This window comes from Chaetodon trifascialis, chromosome 6, assembly GCF_039877785.1.
Source record: "Chaetodon trifascialis isolate fChaTrf1 chromosome 6, fChaTrf1.hap1, whole genome shotgun sequence".
NCBI classification, from domain to species: Eukaryota; Metazoa; Chordata; class Actinopteri; order Chaetodontiformes; family Chaetodontidae; genus Chaetodon; species Chaetodon trifascialis.
Genome location: NC_092061.1, coordinates 28,415,772 through 28,434,207, shown reverse-complemented (window position 1 = coordinate 28,434,207; position 18,436 = coordinate 28,415,772). Strand labels below are relative to the sequence as shown.

The following is an 18,436-nucleotide window of genomic DNA, read 5'->3' as shown; positions in this document are numbered from 1 at the left end:
TTCATCAGATCCTGGTAGCCATTGAGCAGGTTCAAGATCTACTGCCAAAAATCGAGCGGAGTCGCTCGGAGCCATCGCTCCATCGGGCCGTCCATGCAGAGGACCTGAACCCCCTCCTGTTCCACACCACTAGGCTGATGCCGCTTTAAGCTCCACACAGCACTGGGCAGCGAGGCCATCACCTTGTCCAGAACCACAGCATTCTTGTGCCTCAGAGAGGCCACAGGCTGACAGTCCTGATGGACACTGATCCCCAGCTTATTCCCTGGTCCTGCAGAGCCTTGGAGCTTTAGCATTCAACACAAAAATCTGTATCTGTAGAAATACCCGTAACACATTGTTTAGTCTGATAGGGAATCCTCTCGTCCGTTAAACAAATGACAAAATCTACTCATTAGGTGATATAATGTCTACGGTATCTAGAAGTATGTCAAAGCGCCTCTGGTAAGTCCACTTGAGAAAAGCCATCAAACTGGTTGACTAGCATTAGATACTCTGACCTATTAGGAGGTTTCTTCAGTTGTTTTGAGGAAAAGTAAAAATAGACTTGTTTGCACATACAAAATTGTGTTGCCCATTTTTAATAGTAAAGTAGTGTTATTCAGACATTTTTAGGAGTACTGTGATCATAGCCCAAAATTAAAATCAGTTCATCAGCCATAACGCTGGAGCTGCAGGTTCAGGTCTCTTGAACAGCTTCCATACTTGCTCAGTGTCATGAGCTCATTTCAGTCTAATATAAATGTAAATGGGATCTGAGATGTGAATGTAGTGATTTGAAAGCAGACTGAGTGCCTGTTTCAGAGTGTCTTGTAAAAGATACATTTTGTCTCAATGGAAAGTCATACAACATATTTAACTACAATTGACACCCAACATGAGAAGGCGGAGGAAGGGAAAGCTCAAACTATGAGAGGTTGAGAATAGATAGGCAAACCTCAGACACTGAACTATGCGAAAAAGTTCAGTGAAAAATGAAAATGAATATTTGTAACTTTGTTGAAAATATGCGGATCTTTGCAAATCAAAATGACCTCCAACAAAAGGGTTAACATCTCAGAATAATTTATCTTATTTGGGTAGACATCCTCAAGGAGGCACGCCATTGTCTTTAAAATCACAATGTTCATCTTGGACCCAAGTTTTCATTGTTGCAACAGACTAAAAAAGTTCAACTAAAGCGCATTACACAGCGAGTTACAGTGAGAGGGACCAGGGTGTTGGCGAGGCCACGTTGTGGAGATCAGGCCTACAAGGCATGAGCTTTCACTTGGCAACCGACTCGCTGCTGCCGTTCTAACGTGTGGGGTTGGTGGGAGTGGTTTAGCAAAGTGATGCAGGCAGAAGGCTTTACGTTGTGTGTGTTCAGTTGTCTACTGCTGCGTTAAGATGCTGTCAATTCCTGAAACAAATGAATTTCATGCTTATAATGTTATTTACCTTACTTCACTGGGATTTATTGTAGTTTCTTGTAAGAAGTTCAGATTGAACAGAAAGGTTTGTCCAATGATTTAATGTCATGTTTTCTCAAGCTTTTAATTTTAATCGGTTCAAAGAAAACCCATTAAAAATGAGTTTAATCATCACAGGGCACAAACACCCAGAATATTAACATTTTGATGCTGATAAAAATACTCTAGAAAGATAGTTGAGGTTAATCCTCTCAATAGACAGATTAGTGTGGGTCAATACTACAACTATGTTAAAGGCAACGGCTCACATTATTGTGTGAGATCTGCTCAGTTTATTGGTCTGCCCCTAATACATCCACGACAAACACACATCCATGTGCTCATGCAAAGCTCTCAGCAGAGTACACCATCAAATTCAAGGAATTCTCAAAGAACGTGGAACCTCCCAAGGCTTTCTATTCCACTGACTCCTACTTCTATCAGAATGTCAACACACTCCAGATGGCAGGGTTTCTGATAAGATTTACAAATGTCTTCTTATATTCAGTCATTTTTAGCCTCATGAGGAATTGACATACCTTGATCAGTTGCAGTCTTAATAGTTAGTTGTATTGCTGCTACATATAGTGAGTCTTTTTTTCTACAACTCAGAGGTGAGACACATTGGCACTGGGGTGTACTGATATGGCACACAGCTTCAACTGGTCTTTTGCTGTTTAGTCTTAAAAATGTATTCCTCTTGCTCTCATACTGCATCACGGATTAGCCACTGGTCGAGATTTCACAGATACATGCCCACGCATACACTTCAACTATGATTGTAGCTGTTGATGATGCATGAACACTGTGAGTAACTTGGTTAATTAGTCACTCTAATCTGGATGCACTGTGGGAGGTAATTAATGTTCTTAGGGTTCAGTGTGCTTCAGATGAACTAGGCTGGAAGACATTTGTCAGACCAAGTCCAAATAAGTGTTTTCCTGCTCCAAATGGCCACACCCCAAGGCAGGATGGAAACCTGCTGTAATAGCCACCAGTCTTTCTCCAAGAATTAAATCGTGTATCCTCAACACAACACGTCATTAATCGGGATGGTGGCACACCTTTTAGGACGGTCTCTCCTGGAAGGCATTCACACTGTCGCTCTCCATTAATAGTGATTGTGTAAAGAATGAAATACAGAGACGAAAAGTTCAAATACTGTTTATTTTAAATTGGGCATGAACAATGAATTTTTCCCATGTGGCCAGAGTTTCTTGGCCAAGCCAGGCTGTGTGTACGCTTCCATGCTCCGTTCTCAGGAAAGGAGTTATCATGTAGCTTCACAGCGTGATCTCTGGATTTGCCAATGTGAAATCATCAAAAGTGTACATGGCAGAAGGAATTTGCGTGAGTGTCCTTGCCCGGAGTTGCTTTTCCTCTCTGTGTCCTGTACAATCAGTGACACTAGTGAAAAACACCAGATTTCTGAAAGCTTGTCTTCTCATTGGCCCCTTTACTACCAATGTAAAGATTTTGGTTGGGTTCAAGCTTGTTGTTTATCACATAAGCAGATGCCTGCTCTGTGTTCTTACATTTGTTTTCTATAGAAATTGACATGTCTGTAGATTTCAGATTTTTAGAAATTTATAAGCCATAATTCTTCAGTCATGTAGTTTTAAACCACATAGTTGATAATATTAACAAGAAAACATTTGGGACTCATTAGATAGATAATGATATAGTTTTTGCTGACAGTTGTTAAAAAGTGGTCAAAATATCCCAAAAGAGGATCTGAGCCTCAGGTTTAGTAATAATCAAAGATAGATTTGGATATAATACTGTTCATGCCATGTACTGTACAGTATCTTCAGTTACTGATTACTGTAATCATTCTTACTCTTTGTACAGTGAAGCGATCCCCTCCTCATGAGACCACGCTGTAAAAGATGGGGGACAAAATCCAGATACCTAGTTTAAACTAAAAATTAGGCTTGATCTTAACTTTCAAAGTCACATTCCCTCCCTCTGTTTCCGTGGACATTTTTCCTTGCTGAGCCCTGCTTGAGTGATAGTTTGTGATATTTGCATGTAGGTTAGTTTCCAGGAAGGCAAAAACATCTGGATACAAACCTACATGCACCTGCCACAGTGACTTACTTTGTAGTTGCACTAAGAAGAAGGTCACAGGCAGTATGGAGAGGAGGATTAATACAAACAACCAGAGTTTCTCATATGGCGTGTGAGAACTGAAGAAAATAAAGCTATCCTTAGTCACAGGTGTCCTTATAACTCTACCAGTGCTGTTCAAACAAGTAATTGTAGGCTAATGCACAGCAAAAAGTGCTCCTGAGTGAAGGAAGAGCAACACCTCGCTTCACATTGTCTTGACTCTTCAGGTTTCTGAGCAGAGCTTTGTATCAGACGTTTTATCTTCTTGATTTTTAACATGTCCACAGCACTTATGTGTGACCACTCTTTTCCTCAATTGATAGTGGCCGAGGTAACTATTCCATTTTATTCCTAGGAATTAATTAACAGAGTTCATTGCTTACTGGAATAATTGGTGATCTTGAAAGTATTACCTTCATGATAATAATGAGTCGTGGGTTTAGTGTCACACTCGTGTAAATGGACTAGCAGCAGCTGTGAGGGTGGTGTTTCAGCTGGTGTTTGGTGTTCTGTGAACTGGCCTTGCTTCTCTGTATATTGTATGTGATGTGACTGAGCATTAAGTGGAACAGATCTTACCATCTGTGTCAATCAGTAATGACTGACAGCAGATCAGACATTTAAACCTTGATATTTTAATGTTGTAATAATAGGGGCTGGGTACCCTGAGTGTTCTTACTCATTACAGTGCTATCAGTGGATGGTGTTCACAGGGAAATTGGTTTTACCAGCAGGGCTTGGGGTGGGGACTTGTGAACCAGGGTTGGGAAGGATTTTATTTATTGACATTTTTGCAGATGTTCTCATCTGCAACCACATTTTTGAGATGGATTAAATGTTTACAGAGAGAGAAAACTCTTTGCAACATTCATGTCATCACAGGACACTTTCTCTCTAACAAGAATGTGCTTTAGGCATGGTACTGTCTGCTCCTTCAAATCACTTTTCTTCTGATACCATCTCCTGCAGGGGCATTTGTTATAGTTTTTAATCTTGAGCACAAACTATGTATCAAACTTTTTACCAGATTTTAGTTTTAGATTTTCACTACAATGGTATCTGTTAATGGTAACACTTCAAAATACTGTAAAATAAAAGTAAGTTATATGGTGGGCGGCATGTTAAACTTGAGCGTGTCCTGTGATAAATACAGTCTGTAAGTAATTTGAATGGCCTGCTGAATTAAGCAAAACCCATCTGTTGTAAATGAGCTGCTTTTCATGGTCTTTCAGCAATAGCATCGACAGAAAGTCTTTTGAATTTCCATAATGTAAGATCAGGAGGGCTTTACAATAATGGAATGTTGCAGCAGGTTTCTCTTTATCTCCCTCTTCAGACAGGATGTTCAATCATTTTGGCTCAGTTTTGTGTTACCATGGTGTCTCCCAAAGAGAACTGTATTCATCTGTTATCTAAAGGAGGAAGGAGCAAGTGCCACACTTACTGGAAATCCCTTGTTAAAATGGACCTGAACAGCTTCATGACACATACAACAAGATGCTTTGCTGCCTGCACTGAGGGGGAAACCAGGCTTAACACAGCTGTTTGTTTCAGAGAAGAGGATGAGAGCTGTATCAGAGTAGGTTTTTATTTTATTTTGAATATTTTATTTTTATTGTCTTTTCATATCTCTAGGTGAATTGCAATACTTGTGTTTATAGTTTCTGAGGTGTCAGGGGTGTTCAGTTTGCAATAAATGGTATATTCTGCTGTGTACAGTTACATCTTTTTTATTACAAAAATTGTACTTGTTTCTATTTTTGTGTGATGGTTTCAAAAAGAACAAAATTATTTTAAAGTGTAAAAGAAATCTTAGTATTTTTTTAGTTTTTTTTTTTTTTTTTTTGGTCTTAAAATATTGATGCAGGACTTATTCTTTAAATAAATACATTTCATCTGTGTTACTTGCTCCTCTGCCTCCCTTCATTAGAGTTTTTGTGAGACAAGGAAATGTTTACATGTGTCAGTTTTTAGACAGAATTTCTTCCTTAAACATTGGATGTCTCAAACATTTAAATTGAGGGTCACTGCCTCTCAAATGAGATTTACAGGAACAGAAGTGTCAGACAATTTTTAGAGGAACCAGCTGATGGTTAAACAGATCAAAAGAGGAAGTGGTTACATGTATGGCTCCACCACAGATCAGTGAACTGCAAGCTCGATACAGGAAGTGCTGATCATCTGACAACATGAAAACAGTCAAAATGGAGGACCTGGTGCAGTCTTGACACTGTAAGCAATACTTTATTAGTTTAATGCGGGTTTTCCAAAAGTTGTCAAGTTTGAAAAGTTTGTGGAAGACTTACAGTGGATGTGTTATATTTTACAACAGATGCTTTTCAGTATGATTTCCTTCAAAAGTTGTAGATTGTAGACAAGTGGAGAGAAATGTGGCAACAAGCAAGTCACACAGTAAACAAAATGGCTTTCATTTCACACAGCGTGGACTGAAACAGCATTTTACATCGCTTGATCACTTGCAGTTATGGATGGCCAGAGATGCCTGAAACATCTTTCCTTTCAATGAGTAAGTTTGTTCTGTCAGCCTCAAAAATCTTTTACAATTATGGTCAAATAAAGCTTACTAAAATCTGAAATGAGCTTTTCCAGAAACAACTGATGCCTTTTCCAGGCTTCTGCAAAGACAACTGTACAACAATATTAACTCAAAGCTACGTTTACGTATTGTTTCAGAGAATGATGTCTATAATTTGTAGCCCAGTCCAGATCTACTGATGTGGCAGAAGAGTGTCATGGCGAAACACATTCCCAAGACCTGTCAACAAACAACATTTAAAAAAGTTAGATTGAAGAACGCTACAGATAAACTTGTTTCACGGATAATACTTCATAGCTGCAACCATATGGAAAAGCCTCAAGGGGGGATTTTTTTTTAATTTGAGCTGATTTGGGGAGAGTATTAAAGCTGCGTTAAATAATTTTTTGGCCACTTGAAGGCACAACAAGCTGAAAACAGCATTTTCAATTGATTTTTTGAGTTAATGAATAACAGACTGATTTCAGAGACAGCTTCTGTCACTGTTCAAAGCTGCTCAGGCAAACGTGTCAGCAAACAGCTGCCTCATCTGGAGTCACATTTTAGCTCTGGGTCTCCAACTCCTTAGGGAATATGTCCAGGTCTTTAGCAGCTAAATACTCCACTGTGTTCACCAGCAAGTCACTGCTTTTGCCAGCTCGTCGTTAACAATTGTCCGCTGTGTGGTGCTGGGCAGGTAGCATACAGTCACTCATTTTCTTTGATAACTTGAATCAACAGGCCTCCATTTCCTCATGTTCATTTTGCAATACCCCCACAGCACAGTTCACGTGCTTAGAGTTGTGTGGAGAAGTTAACAAAGAATCTTTTCCTTGCAGTTTGGTGGCGACTTTTAATGATTATGTGAATATGGTAAATTGAATAACCATCCGTTTACCTCAACAATGCAGAGGACAATGACAGAAATCCCAGTGGTTAGGAAATTCTCCTCAAACAAGTTCTTCAATGTTGTCAAACAACCCTGCAAACAAAGAGCATAAAAGTTGAAATGACCTACAGCATCTGGCATTTCAAAAAGATGTGACCCTGACCTTCACAGTATGTCAAAAAACAAGCCTGAATGCAAGCTGTTCACAGGGGCGAACTGTGTCTACCTCTTCTCTGTACTCGGGTTGCGGGGTGTTACATTTGTTCTTGCAGCAAGATTGAGGCACTTTGTCTCCCCAGTCTGTCCTATTTTTGACTCCACAGCAATCGAACTGGAACAAATCAGTCAGAGAACAGACTGAGATCACTTAGCTCTCAGTATTTTTCAGCACACATTCACATCCATAGTCACTTATGTGATGACAGTCCAGAGCTGTCAGCTGTCTCTGCTCTGATTCACTTACCTGCTCCTGAACCAGATCCCAGTCACTCATCACATCTGTTGTATTTCCAGTCTTTCCTTTTGCCTTTTCCAAGCCTTTAATGAGATCTTCTTTCACCCATTTAGCAATCTAAATAGTGATAGTGAGAAATAGTTAAAATTGCAGATCATACATATTGTATATGCTTCCTTTATGTGTGAGAACAAATGATGTGACCCTACCTCTCCCTCATACACCAGTAGCAAACATGCTGCAGTCAGCTCCACTAGCATCAGCAAGAACAGTATCAGGAAGAACTGTCAACAGAGTGCATTTCACAACAGTATTTAACTTTTCACTTTTTGAAATGCATTCACATTATATGACAGCACTGCATAATATTTACAGAAATTAAATTCCAACACGTGTCAACTTGGATCTTACTCTCTTAGTTTTGTCCAACTTTCTTATCAATATTAATAACATTATACTCACTAAATTCATTCCTGAGACCTACAAACACAACAACCACTCAAAATACTGAAGGGCCAGTGGGGCAAGAAACACAAGCAATCAGATGATCACATACATGGATTTGGAAGAGAAAACAAAATTATTTCCCAAATGGTCTTGAGTTTGCAGACCAACTTCCTTCTTTGACTTTATGTACTTGCTGTAGTTGTGCACACACACTTTGCTAACAGCTGCATACGCTGTCGGTTTGTCTGCCACCTGTTGACCTCTGTTTATTTCCCTATTTATTGTTACAATAATTTGAAGATATCTGAATTGGCCTTTAGTTAATTCATTATTTTATTAGTGATACAAAATATGTAAAGCAGATTCAAAACCGAAGCATGATGCAGTGAGCTCCAAATGTTTCCTTCCCTTTGAATTCACTTGGGGGATTTTGATGCATGGCTGTGGAGGCTTGGTTAAGACTCTATGACTTAGTGGTGGTTAAAATGATGCTCTGCATATCCTCTCAAACCAATGTTTGAAATAAACATAATATAATGATATATATAATAATAACAATGCGTGGGTTCTCTCCGGGTACTCCGGCTTCCTCCCACAGACCAAAAACATGCTCATTAGGTTAATTGGTGACTCTAAATTGCCTCTAGGTGTGAGTGTGAGCGTGAATGGTTGTGTTTATGTGCCCTGTGATCAGCTGGCGACCGGTTCAGGGTGTACCCTGCCTCTCGCCCATTGACAGCCGAGATAGGCTCCGGCCCCCCCGCGACCCTGAAAGGGATAAGCGGCATAGAAAATGGATGAATATAATAATAACATAATTTAAAAAATCTCAAGCGCAGTGTGTGTCTCCAGAAACAGTGTCCCAATTACTCTGGATTTTCCAGAGAACACTTCTTTCTGCAGAAAAAGTAGTCCTGTTACTCCAGCCTCATCTACACTAGGTCACCTTAGTTTGGCCTACCTACTCACTATGATGTGCAGTAGGCACATCACAATAATAAGACTCAGTGTAATAACTGACTTATGAGAGACTTATTTATCAGCTTGTGACATGGCGCCAGATTGTGTTAAGATGACTGACAACATCAAAGTTGCCTAAAAAAGGACTTGAATAGCTGACCATGAGATGTAAGCAGATTGACTGGAGCAATGACCATGACATGCTGTGTGTGTGTGTGTGTGTGTGTGTGTGTGTGTGTGTGTGTGTGTGTGTGTGTGTGTGTGTGTGTGTGTGTGTGTGTCAGTCATACTGTCAGGAGGAGACAGCGGTTCTCCTTCAGAGCGCCAAGGAAACCCAGGAAGGACACACAAGTAATGACAATGCCGCTGATCAGCAGCATGTTGGCCAAGTTGAAGCTGGCCAACGTCGGGGTGAGCGCAGCTATCTTGAAGGTCACCATCATGTACACACCGAAACCCAGCACGGCCACGCCACACATCTGACAGGAGAGAACGAACACTGTGGTCACGTCGTGCTACACACCCTGCACACTCATCACAATAACATTCATTCAGCAGTTTCTTCAGTGAGCAGCACCACCAGAGCAAGCGGTGAGTCAATGCCTTGCTCAAGGGCATTCTTTCCTGTCGGGTAATGTCCTACATTTACTCAGGTACTACTACATTTCAGTGGGAAATATTGTACTTTTTACTTGTTACATTTATGTAACAGCTTTGGTTCCTAGTCACTGTACAGGCAAAGTTAATATACAACTCAACCAGCTGCTTCTTACTCATGGCTGCATCATAAATACATAAATAAATCCCTGAGTTTCCAGCCTTTAGCTATCAACTTTTTTGACAGTTTACTTACTAATTTTCACACACTCAACAACAGCTGGTGGTATCCAGGTGTTAAAAATGTATTTGTCAAATCATAGTTTCTATGTTATTAGCTGAGTTATACTACAATTACACCCCCTGACAACTGCAGAACGAACAACATATACCATAATGACCTCTGAATATGATGCTGGATGATTGAGACATACATACAAAACAAAGGAAGTTGGCGGCACACATGGTGAACTTTAAACACTTGAGGCATCCTTGAGTCATTCTGTAAACCTCTGATCAGACCTGTAACAAGAAACAAACAAACAAAATGTGTTTTAGTCCATAGAATATGAAAGCCAAAAGCCAAAATAAATCTGATCTGCACTCAAAAGCAGCATATTATTTAGCCTTTTGTTTCGGCGTGTCTGTCTTAGCTCACACTGTGGGGAAGAGATGCTGACACATCTCACTTCCTGTTTCCCCTCAATTTACAAGCACAGGGTATGTGTCAAATCGATTTTATGTTTATTAAACGTGACACAAATACAGTATAGTTTGTGGTCGCTGTGACATCCAGACAAGAATTTGTGTTGCTGATGACATCACAGGGGTTTGGTCTACTGTGGATTACCACAAGTTTCCCAAAATATAAAGTGAATACTTCTGGGGAAAAGCCCCACGCAACCTTTTACCAGAAACATAGCGTGTTTAAGACACTACTTTAATAAATAACATCAAATTGTTGACCTATTTAGATCTGATCTTTGCTCGGAATGATTAATAAAGACACAACTATATATCATTTTGCTAATATTTGATCTGTTTTTAGGTCCTTAACATTACTAAACGACAGCTGCCATATTTTGTTTTTCAATTTTCAAATGAGTATTTTTACGTGGTTGATATTTACATACATCTTAGTTTACTGACATGAGTCATTAATTAAATAGATAAATAAAAGTATACTATAATTGTATAGAATATATGAGAAATACTATATTATATGATAAAAAGAACAGTGAAAGAGTACGTGAAACATGATCTTTGTAACACTTGAAAAGTTTAATCTTATTCAAACACTCAGAAGAGATGAATAAAGATGAAAAATAAAGTGTAGGTCATACCTGTTTGGAGGAATAATCTGTTTGTCTCTCTCTTAAGATTTGTGCTCAACGAACTTTGCTGTTGCTTCCACTTCCACTTCTCTGCGGGCTGTGGCCCGTGCAGCGCTTCATGGGGCTTTCAGCACCTCCCTCTCACTTCCTCTATCTCAACATTAGCAACTTGGAAAATCTATGACTGAGAAAGTGCAGCGGGTAACAAACCAAAATAACAGCAACAAAGACAGAAGATGCATGTCTGTGACACACTGATGTGTTTAGATAGCATGTACATTCCAAGATAAAGCCCACTCTAAAACAGCCAAACTGTGCTGGAGAGCTGGGAGGTTAAAAACATGTTGAATAATAATACAGCATATGAGCTGCCACAGGAGAATTTCAGCAATATTAGTTTCTGGAAAAGGAAGATGTGCTTCTGTTGTACTACGCTTGCATAGTTCAAAAGCTAGAGATTAAAGTGGGAACACTAACACAGATGAGGAAACTTTGTTGTGCTCCCCTGTTGACCGAACATTAAGTTTCAGTATGAAATGAGAACCTGTTCGTGGACCACAGGGTGTGGTTTCCATTTCACAGGCAGACTAGGGTACTTGTGAAAATCAGCTGCTTAAAATACAAATAGAGCAGCCTGTAAGAATAAGTATAGAGTGATTTCCCTTTCTGGCAACTGTGCAACATAACAGAGTAACACGTACACACACACACACACACACACACACACACACACACACACACACACACAGCTATGAACCTGTAGTCACTAGAAAATCCTGCTTCTCAAATCTTCAAGCTGACGTTAATCTTCACTCACAGATCAGAAGCACCTCCAGAAATGTGTCAAACACGTTGCTTTCTATCTCAGTCACATTCTGGAGCACTTGTGTTCTCCTTTGATATGAGCAGCCCAGGGGCCGAATGTTAAACCATGTGTACACACAAAAAGGATACGCCACATCTAACAGCTATGTGCCAGCTGACTTTGGACATGTCTTGAGACAAGAGCTTCACCACTTTTCTGATGCAAATACATATTAAGGCCAGGGTTTATATTTGCGACATGTGAATGAATTGTTTATTGTGCTCTGGTTATAGGAACGTCCAGAGGAGCTCCTTTGAGGTCAGAACTATCCCCACATTAGAGCTGACGGCTGCAGCAGTTGTAGCAAGCACAGACATCCATGAGTACATCTGGACTAACTCCAAGATAGTTTTGGGGTACATCAACAATAAGGCATGTTGTTTCCACAAGCTATCCACTCTGAAGGGCTGGACGACATGTCAGCAGGTGCCTTCATCAATGATCTTCATCATTGTATCTTCATCAAGTAGTTTGTTTGACCTAAAAACAAATTGAGCAAAGCTCTAAAGCAAGTGGATGATAATGGATTTACTGCATTTTTAGCTCATAAGCATTGTGACTTCAGCAAGCCACGCAGGTCAGAATGGAAGGAATGTTTTTCATTCCACCTTCTCACTCTCATCTTAGCAGCTGCTAACTGTCAGTAAGCTCTTGTTTAACACATGAGGAAATTTGGTTTTATGTGCAAAGTGAACTATAGGAAGAGAGCTTGAAGTGTGTTGGTTGCAGTTTGGTTAACTGTGGAGGAACAGATGATCACCAACCTCAAATAAACTGTTCAACAGTGGGAAACAGTGTCCCTGGGATGATACAACATGTTGGATAAAATCCTTACCTTGTAGCACGTGGACCTGCTGCCTTCTAACCTTAAAATGCTCATGTGGACCTTGAACACAGAAAGAAGCGGATTCAAAGAGCCAGTCAGCTTCACTGAACTCAGCATCTTGATTCTGGATGTTACAGTAACAGAACACAAACTCGCTGAGGCACAGGTTTCTCGTAGGACTTACAGTAACATCAAGAAGCCACAAGATGGTGCAGTTCTCCACGTGATTGATGCTGTTGGTTGACTTCTTTATTCACCCAGATTCATCACCTCAGCAGCTGTTCAGTCAAAGTTGGCACAGCACCTCCGTTTCCTCTTCAAATCCTCCATCACCATCAGTGTGACCCATCACTGGAGCAGAGGAACATGTGCACTGACAGGCCAACTTTACAAGAGAACCATTACTGTTGGCCTATATGGAAAAGAACAGGGTCTGTTCAGTTAGTCTTTTATCAGTCAGTCAGAAAACCTGAGGGCAAAGCGAGATATTTAACTGCTAACTTTGAGTTAAATCCAAAAGTCACTGCTACAATAACTTGACACAATATTTAGTTTTTGTTATCTTTCACCCGTGTGGCACAGTCAAACATAACCTTTCAAAACTTAAAATACATATACCAAATACCCCAGAAGTAAGAAAAACAAACAAACAAACAAACAAACAGTAAAATGAATGCGCACATAAATGGTAAATAGTTAAAGAAAGAAAAAAAAATAGGCTTTTTATCTATAAAAAGGTTTTAATCTATAATGGTGGTTTTTATCTATAATGGTGGTTACTGCAGTCTTTTCTCTCCGTTTCTTTAATGTAGTTGCTAATATCTTCAGTGCTTTTGGACTGTTATCATAGTATGTTTGTCTACAGAGCATGAGTTTCTTTTCAATTTCTTGTCTCTCCGCCTCCGCCTGTGCTTCTAGTTATGCGTTTTCTGGAATGGCTTGGATTGAGCCTCCGCTGCGCGCACCAGCGCGTGATGCGGCCTCGGGTTGGTGGTGGGGAGCATTCCCTGCTCCTGTAGGTGCGCTTCTGCATCCTCCAGGGTGTTGCATGTCACGGACCCCCCCATCTCCAAAGACCCTCAATCTGGCTGGATATATTATGTATGAGTTCACACTTTTTCTTTCAGCTGTCTTCTTATTGAGGCGTACCCGCTTCTTTCTTTCTCTATCTTGCTCGAGAAATCTTGGGAAAAATAAATCCGGTCATCTCCACCTTAAACCTCTTTTTTTTTGACCAGGCTGCTTGCAGAACTTTTTGTCGGGTATTCCACTGTGGGAAGCGGACCACGACAGACCGAGGAGTTGCGTCTTCTCGTGCCGGCTTCTGTGTGGGTGAGCGGTGCGCTGCAACTATGTGTATCGTGTCGGCAGGGATCTCTAGCTTTTCCACAAGCACTGATTTTATAAATCCCACCGCATCATCCCCCTCTGCTCCTTCTCTCACTCGGTAAATTCGTATATTGTTCTGCCTTGATTTGTTTTCGAGATACTCCAACTTTTTATTCATCTTTTTTGTTCTTGTAACAGATGTTTTACAGTCATATTTGTGGTCACCTCTCTCTCCTCCAGCTGATTGATTCTTTGTTCGGCTTCTCCAATATTCCTCACAGCCTCCCCTAGAGTAGAGCGGACTTCATTCACGTCTTTCCGCATTTGCTTCATTTCTGATGAAAAGTTTTCGAAGTCCAACCGGAATTCCGCAATCTGTTTGGAAATATCTCCTTTGAAGTCCATCAGCATACTTTTCAGGCTTTGTTCGAGCCCACTCATTTCCATTTCTTTTGATTTGTTTGTCACGTGCGTTTCCTTTGTCTTATTTCCAGCCCACATTCCCTGGGTAACTGCTCCAGATCTCAGATTCATATCCCTTGACAAATATGATGTAAGTATTCATTGCACTTGAGGTCTAATTTGAGCTATTTTCGAGTTATATTTGGAAGTTTGTGAGGAGCCTCGCTCACAGTGACATCCACTCGCGTGCAGTCAGACCGGAAATCCCCAAGTCTGCTTTCAATCCACAAATTAGTTAATCTAAACATAAATGTCACCGTGCTAACATGCCAATGCTAAGCAGCTGAGCAGACCTGACAATGGTGCTAGCTGTAAATGTTAGGGACAAGTTATTAGCCCTCATATGGGGGACATGAATCTGAATTTACCAAATTTCATGACAACCCATCTTCAAAATGTTGAGATAAGTAAAAAACTTGACCTGCTGTTGGCACTAGATCCAGTCAGGGGATAACCAAGGTCATAGGATTCATCCTCTGGGGACAATGAATGTCTGTACCAAATTAATTGGAAATCTAACTGTTGTTGAGACATTTCAGTCAGGGGTCAACGTACAGTTACACCACAAGCATGACTAAAACCAGGAACAGCCACTTATAAAAACCGTATCTGTGCTGTTAATTGACACTTACTGTAAGTTTAGAAGTTTACATACTTCAATAATACACTATATACTACTATAGCATTGCTGTTATTATGCATCTGTAAAAAGCTGCAAAAGCATTGATCAACAAACAGTCATCTGATCTAATTTCATAGTAGTTCAACCTTCAACACCTTAACTGACAGTCAGAAATCATTTTATTTCAACATGGCAGTAAACCGTTTCATCTCAATTTCAGATTCCACAGAAACATTCATCTGGACTTTTCCATTCAGCATTTCCAAGATTTAGACGTTCACAGCAGCACGTTACAATTAGCCACCACTCTCTTCACTAAACATTCAGAATTAAACATTCTAAATCATTCTACAATACTCAGTTTAACTGTTGAACAGATAATAAGTCACAGCAAGCTGAAAATAAGGATTTCTGTTTTTCAAAGGCAACGTCTAACAGAGCACAGTGGTAATAACTCCCTAATACACAAAATCATTAACATCAGCATCAACCAACACTAAAAACGTGGCACTTTGATTAATATGAAAGCCACTGTACACGTAACACTTCAAAACTTCAAACTGGATTGCTAGTCAATGCCACATGTACGGTGGCCGACAAAGGCAAACACGCCGCAAACGGCAAAACGCTGCAAACACAGGAATGATGCAAAGCCAAAAACACACAAACACATAAAACAAATGCAACAGAAAAACGCTGCAATAGAAAAATGCTGCAATCACAGAAACGAAGCAGAAAAAAAAAACTTACAAACACACAAAACAAATGCGAAAGAAAAATGCTGCAAACATCAAAACACACACAACCCCAAAACAACTGCAAGAGAGAAACGCTGCAATATTCCTCCACAAAACGGAAGTGCGCCAAGCCACTAGGGGGACTCGACCTGAGGGATGGACCGGTCCTGTAGGACCAGACCATAGACATATAAAGAGTAGACGCCGCATCGACCGCTACTGCCTATCGGCGCTGATGAGCCGTGGGGCCGCCATCTTGGAACCGTCACCCGCTTTGCCGTTTGCGGCACCGTACACATGACCCCGTAACCACAGTGATTAAAGAAGACAAAAAGCAGCTATAAAAAGCACAATGTTGCATTAATTGACATGTACACATTTTAGTATAGTACCAATGTTAGGTAGTTCTAGGTTTAAGTTATCACATTTAACAGTGATCGCGTTCTATCGATCTGATAGCTTCACATTAACTAGCAAAATTGATAGCTAATTCTCTGGTGTCACGATAATGTGTGAACTCAGCAGCAACAACACACAACACTTCCCCCAGTACCATGACAACTGTGTCAACAGCAGGTATGTAAACCACATTAAAACCACAATCATCTGGGACAGGTTCGCTGTGACTGATGTCCAGCTACATTAGCCTGTCCAAACACAACATGGCACGTGTCCTCACCTGCATTTGTCCAAGGGCAGACACTGTGGGGCAGGACTTTTGAACAGAAAAGAAAAGAAAAGAAAAGAAAAGAAAAGAAAAGAAAAAAAAGTGGCATTTATTAACTCTCATTAGCCTATTACTACTTAATATTTCACTAATATTTTCACTTATTTTTTTCACTTTATAAAAAATAAATATTTTTTATTAATCTATATCAGTGTGAACAGACTCCCAAACAGGAAAATCCATGATAACTAGATACTTGCTAGAAAATGCTCTCAGACTTCCACCAAGGAGGCAGTCAGCTACCAATGAGTGACTCTTATCAGAAAAACAAAAGAAAACAAATCAGACTTCTCTTCGGGATCCCAGGAAGCAAACAGAAATACTGTTTGACACTCAACACAACAGTTGGCCACCTGAAAACACACAGTGACACCTCTTGCATTTGATGGACAGTCTTCATGAGTTTCAGTAGGAACAGGTGAACTATGAATTACGGACTTTTGGGTTTGTTGCCAGGGGTTGGCAAGCTGATGAATTAGGACGGAGTGGACCTCTTTCACTAATGAGTACCGTTAGATTCATTAATTTCAGAATTTATTCATATTCTCCGGGCTGGATGGGAAGCTATGGTGCGACCTGTGATATGGACTGGGTCTAGATTGACTTCCTGTCTAGACCTTAAGTAGCCCTGATCTAAACAATCACCACAGTTTCAAGGTGGGCACCAAGATTAGTGTCATCAATTCAGTATCTGACCAAAGGTGCAATATACAACAATCTGCCCCTCTGCTCCTGAGCTATGGTGTTTAAAAATGACCAGTCATTGTCAGTGTTTTTCAGAACATTATGATGTCATAGTGAAGTTGACCTTTTGGTCAAAATGTCACATTTGTATGAAATGTTATAATAATTAGCATATGAATTATTGCATTATGGCCAAATATGTGTTGTGTGTGGTCAAAGTTACAGTTTGATCACCAAAATCTAATCAATTCAGACGTCATTCCCAGTAGATGTTTTTTGCCTTTGAAATTCAAGGCATTCCTGAAAGATCATGTTCATAAGAATGGGATGGACGTGAAGTCACAGTGATCTTTGGCCCTCAAAATCTAATCAGTTCAAGTTCAAGTGAACATTTGTGTAAAATTTGAAGAAATTCCCTCCTGGTGCTCCTGAGATATTGTGTGCACAAGAAGAACGGTGACGTGGAATATAATCTAAAACTGAACTTTGTGGTGACAAACATGTTCTCAGCCATTCCATTACTGACATTACTCGTAACAACAACCAAAATTGACCTAATACTGCACATATGAGGTGTTGGTGTGTGAAGACACTGAAAGTCTTCTGAAGTTTAGCAAAACAATCATCAACACAATAACTATGTGCAGTCTCTGACTCTGCTGAAGGCCACAGTAAAATTAGCAAAAAGTATCTGTCACATTGTTCTGGTAATATTTCCCTGCAGTGTTTGCTTACAAACAGACCTCTTTTACAGCAGATATTTTGACATGTCGTGGTTTTAAAAGCAAAGGTGTGTAATGACTAACATTAATAAAGTCAGCATCCCACTGAGGGCTCTGGACTCCCTGGATTTTATGGATCTGAACCAGCTAAGCATAGAACTGTCCCAGAAAGTGACTTTATGTAGTATGAAATAATATGTTGAAACACTGCATTGCGTTTTTAAGTTGTGTGTGATGAAACTAATCTTTTCAAGGCTCTCATGGTAGTGCAATTCCAGAAATTGTTTGTCTTTCCGTAACTATGACAGAGCGAAAGACTTCCATACATTCAATGAACATGTCACTCAACAAACAAACAACAACAAACAAACTAAACAATACTATATTCCCACATTAAAAGGATTTGCAAAATTGTTATTCCCGAGTTTCCCCAAGAGAACAGACAGAGTTCAGAGATCTTCCCTGTATGGAAGCACATCTCCCAGGTGTGACGTTCCACATCGAGTGGGAACCCTGGCTGTTCCTGAGCTGTTTAAACCGCTGCAGTTCACTTGGAGACACACTGGGGCTCTTCACTCCATCAGATCTACCTCTACGAGCTGGAATGTTTGTTCATTGTTTTTGACCAAGACACTGAACATGTGACCTGACTGCTCAATATCAGCTCCATGTTTGTAAACTC

The 18,436-nt window shown here is 40.1% G+C and overlaps 2 protein-coding genes across 2 annotated transcripts in view; one reads left to right on the top strand and one right to left on the bottom strand.

The window, feature by feature from the left end:
- araf (A-Raf proto-oncogene, serine/threonine kinase) overlaps positions 1-5,466 on the top strand; it is a 38,709-nt gene extending 33,243 nt beyond the window's left edge. The window contains exon 16 of the mRNA XM_070964158.1: positions 9-5,466. Within this exon, the coding sequence (XP_070820259.1) occupies positions 9-149 (141 nt within the window). The 3' untranslated portion in view covers positions 150-5,466. The remainder of the gene's footprint in view (positions 1-8) is intronic.
- A 315-nt stretch (positions 5,467-5,781) lies between these two features.
- LOC139332537 (leukocyte surface antigen CD53) lies at positions 5,782-10,881 on the bottom strand. The gene is made up of 8 exons (XM_070964559.1): positions 10,790-10,881; positions 9,885-9,968; positions 9,140-9,328; positions 7,652-7,726; positions 7,452-7,559; positions 7,215-7,319; positions 6,998-7,081; positions 5,782-6,339 (listed from the first exon to the last, which is right to left on the bottom strand). The coding sequence occupies exons 2-8, from the start codon at positions 9,945-9,947 to the stop codon at positions 6,268-6,270; spliced, it is 696 nt and encodes a 231-aa protein (XP_070820660.1). The 5' UTR covers positions 9,948-9,968; positions 10,790-10,881; the 3' UTR covers positions 5,782-6,267.
- Positions 10,882-18,436: the final 7,555 nt, after the last annotated feature.